The sequence below is a fragment of the Limulus polyphemus genome, unplaced genomic scaffold (assembly GCF_000517525.1).
Source record: "Limulus polyphemus unplaced genomic scaffold, Limulus_polyphemus-2.1.2 Scaffold5683, whole genome shotgun sequence".
Classification (NCBI taxonomy): Eukaryota; Metazoa; Arthropoda; class Merostomata; order Xiphosura; family Limulidae; genus Limulus; species Limulus polyphemus.
In genome coordinates this window covers 59277-61720 of record NW_013671293.1, presented here as the reverse complement: position 1 = coordinate 61720, position 2444 = coordinate 59277, and the positions used below count along the sequence as shown (strand labels likewise).

The window sequence follows — 2444 nt, the reverse complement described above, 5'->3', positions numbered from 1 at the left end:
AAGTGTCTTTCATTTCTTGTGACAACTCTTAAGCTGATACTGTGTTAAGTGTCTTTCTTGTTAGAACTCTTAAGCTGATACTGTGTTAAGTGTCTTTCTTGTGAGAACTCCTAAGCTGATACTGTGTTAAGTGTCTTTCATTTCTTGTGAGAACTCTTAAGCTGATACTGTGTTAAGCGTCTTTCTCGTGAGAACTCTTAAGCTGATACAGTGTTAAGCATCTTTCTCGTGAGAACTCTTAAGCTGATACAGTGTTAATCATCTTTCTCGTGATACTGTGTTAAGTGTCTATCCCTGTGAAGTGTGTTATAGTTTACACCCATTTTCCTTGCCTTGAATACCATTCCTTCTACAAATCTACTGCATTCTGTGGATCTTATTGAATAAGGTGGATGTTGGGGAGAGACATTTGCATGCACTCATGAATGTTGACCTTTCTGGTTTTTTTGTGTTTTTATTACTGCATTTTGTTGGCCAAGATTTGACCTAAAACATACACACAAAGCATGAACTGACACTAACTTACTGTCATAGTCCAGCACCAGTTCATTAAACATGCGACCACTAGGTTCCTGGCCAATGTACTGGTGTACGATGTCGGAACCGAGCTCACTTAGAGCTATGCCATAGTTAAGAGGTTTTCCTGAAGACTGGATAGTAAATGGCTCCTCGGTATCTCCAACAGAATACCTGGTGATTTAAACACACGTATATAACTACTACCAGCAAAAAATCCTTTATTAAAAATTGATGTTTAACATGAGGAAATTATTTCTGAGGTGATTGATGAACTTATAAAGAATAAAACAATAAACTGTAGTTTGTTTTTATTCACATCAAACATTATTTTTAAATTTATTGCTTTTGTCTGTCCGCATTACAATCCCAACCAAATCCTTTAGTACAAGCATATTTTACACATTTTTTGTCTGATGTATTAAGGGATAATGCTTTTTTATTTGAAGAGTTCTCATACAGCACAATAAAGAGATATTAAGAACACATAAATCACTGTATTAGCTAGACTTATCTCTGTCCATCTGTTGTACAAAGAGAGACTCCCCAGTAGTCTGGGTCACATTTTGTTAAACGTGGACAACACTGTATCAACTAGACTTACCTCTGTCCATCTATTGTACAGAGAGAGACTCCCCAGTAGTCTGGGTCACATTTTGTTAAACGTGAACAACACTGTATCAACTAGACTTACCTCTGTCCATCTATTGTACAGAGAGAGACTCCCCAGTAGTCTGGGTCACATTTTGTTAAACGTGGACAACACTATATCAACTAGATTTACCTCTGTCCATCTATTGTACAAAGAGAGACTCCCCAGTAGTCTGGTTTGTACTTTGCTAACTGTGGAATGTAATCTGCAATCTGTAAGATTAAAAAAAAAACAAAATAACTTAATGATTAGATTATGCTTATTTATATATATATATACATAAAAACTTTCCACATTAAGTCTTTTCCAAGGTGATCATGTATATTTATACAAATGGAAATTATGTAGCTACTGAATTAGTCTAATGCAAATGTGCTGCCATCTATAGGTTATAACGTTTAAACGTTATTCTCAGTAACCGACTTTTTTTTGGGGGGGGGGGTTCATTATTAACCACACTAATGGTAACAATCTTGCTATAATTAATTCTTAACAGTAGAAATCGGTATAACAACTTTTGGTTTACAAATATGCAGAAATAATGGAACTTTTGTACCAAAATTCTCATGTATAACTGTGTCCAGACTTTTATAATATATTATTGTTAACCTTCAGTCTCATAATTCATTGGCAGCTGCACTAACATAAATAAAGTTTGGGGTGAAAATTCAACAACAGCTTTTATCAACTTATCTAAGGATACATAGTTCTCAACAAGCTTGCTAAAAGGAAATTATATTTATCGTGAGACAATAGTATTAGGCTTATCGTATTTTCAAACACCACTTTCTCCATTAGGGCTCTCGGGGTTTGTCCGAGAAGAAGAGTGTGGTGAAACTACTATTATACACTCTTTTTCTAGGAAAAAAACTAATCTACCATATAAAGAATGCTATGAAATACAGTAAGCCTAATAGTATTGACAAACGTAATTACAAATAATCACATTTCGCTAAATACATTCACTCTTGTTAAAAAGAAATTTGTCAAATGCGGTTAGTTTTCATTTTCCACAGAATTTCACATGAGGAGAACGTACCAGAAGTCTGAGTGATCTAAAGGGTCTACTTAATATTGTCTGAGTGATCTAAAGGGTCAATTTGATATTGTCTGAGTGATCTAAAGGTTTGATTTAATATTGTCTGAGTGATCTAAAGGGTCAATTTGATATTGTCTGAGTGATCTAAAGGGTCAATTTAATATTGTCTGAGTGATCTAAAGGGTCAATTTAATATTGTCTGAGTGATCCAGTATAGATAAACCATTACATTACCTT

At 34.4% G+C, this 2444-nt stretch overlaps 1 protein-coding gene across 1 annotated transcript in view; it reads right to left on the bottom strand.

Annotated features, from left to right (window-relative positions):
• LOC106472866 (glutaminase kidney isoform, mitochondrial-like) overlaps positions 1-2444 on the bottom strand; it is a gene marked incomplete at its 3' end in the record, with an annotated part of 41486 nt that overhangs the window by 7851 nt on the left and 31191 nt on the right. The window contains exons 5-6 of the mRNA XM_022401410.1: positions 1301-1380; positions 462-690 (exon numbers count right to left, since the gene is read on the bottom strand). Of these exons, the coding sequence (XP_022257118.1) occupies positions 462-690; positions 1301-1380 (309 nt within the window). The remainder of the gene's footprint in view (positions 1-461; positions 691-1300; positions 1381-2444) is intronic.